We start from the raw sequence: 1,219 nt of genomic DNA on the forward strand, positions 1-1,219 counted from the left end.
TAATTATTAGGAATTTTAAAAATGATCCATCCAAATAAAGTTTTTCAAAGTGTGGATGTGGTTAATTGTTATAAAAAAACGAAGGGATGTTGACTCCCCCCCCCCGGGCACAATTTGAAAATGGTTTTAAAAAATAAGTTTTTTTGTGTCCAATTGCCCTGCAAATTAAAAATTAAATTTTTACATTTCATTTTGCACTTCAGGCATACGTTTTGCCCCGAATGTTAGTGAAGATGAAGTGAAAGCTCTGGCGGCTTTGATGACATTCAAATGCGCTGTTGTTGATGTACCGTTTGGTGGAAGCAAAGGGGCTGTTCGAATTGACCCTAAAAAATACTCTGAAAATGAAATCGAAAGAATCACACGTCGGTTGACTTTAGAATTTTCCAAAAAAGGATTTCTCGGTGCGCTTGGGAACGCTCGAATAAAAATGCTCTTCGCTTTGTAGTTAAAATTGTCTAATCTTAGGGCCTGGTGTGGACGTGCCAGCGCCGGATATGGGAACTTCTGCAAGAGAGATGGCGTGGATAGCGGACACTTACGCCATGACAGTTGGTAATTTGAGCATTTTATAAGTTCTTTTTTTGCACACCTCGTTGTTGTTGTTGTTGTTTTTCTTAAAGGGCATCTTGATAAAGATGCATACGCCTGTACTACAGGAAAACCTATACTGATGGGTGGAATTTTAGGAAGAACAGCTGCAACTGGCTTGGTTAATTTTTAATGTTTGTTCATTTTTTTCTGTATTTTTTAATAACAGCATACACTTTAGGGAGTACGTCATGCAACTTCGATATTTTTGAAAGATAATGAACTTGTCGAACGAATTGGAATTACGCCTGGTCTAGCAGGAAAGAGTGTCATTGTGCAAGTAAAAATAAATTTTCTGAATACTTTTGAGAGAATGCACGGCAGTTGTGAAGTGAAAAACCATAATCCAGGGTTATGGCAATGTTGGAAGTCATACGGCAAAATTTTTTCACGAAGCCGGAGCGAAGGTAATAGGCATAATCGAATACAACGGATCAATTTACAAATCTGACGGTATCGACATTCCTGCACTTGAAAGTTATTTTTCAGTAAATAAATAGATGAATGGTTCTTTTTATTTGGTGATATTCTGGTGAAACGTTTCACTGCATATTTTTCAGATAATGGCACAATTGTCGGTTTCTCACGCCGATAGCTACCAACCGAAAGAGGATTTGTTCTATGAACA

At 37.6% G+C, this 1,219-nt stretch overlaps 1 protein-coding gene across 1 annotated transcript; it reads left to right on the top strand.

Moving 5' to 3' along the window:
* Window positions 1–203: 203 nt before the first annotated feature.
* Tsp_14010 (NAD-specific glutamate dehydrogenase) lies at window positions 204–1,186 on the top strand (the record flags this gene model as incomplete). The annotated part of the gene is made up of 6 exons (XM_003369776.1): window positions 204–365; window positions 469–555; window positions 624–712; window positions 773–871; window positions 902–998; window positions 1,152–1,186. Coding segments are annotated over 6 exons (569 nt in total), but the record flags the coding sequence as incomplete, so codon positions are not given.
* Window positions 1,187–1,219: the final 33 nt, after the last annotated feature.

Source organism: Trichinella spiralis (genome assembly GCF_000181795.1).
Source record: "Trichinella spiralis strain ISS 195 chromosome Unknown Scfld1515, whole genome shotgun sequence".
Classification (NCBI taxonomy): Eukaryota; Metazoa; Nematoda; class Enoplea; order Trichinellida; family Trichinellidae; genus Trichinella; species Trichinella spiralis.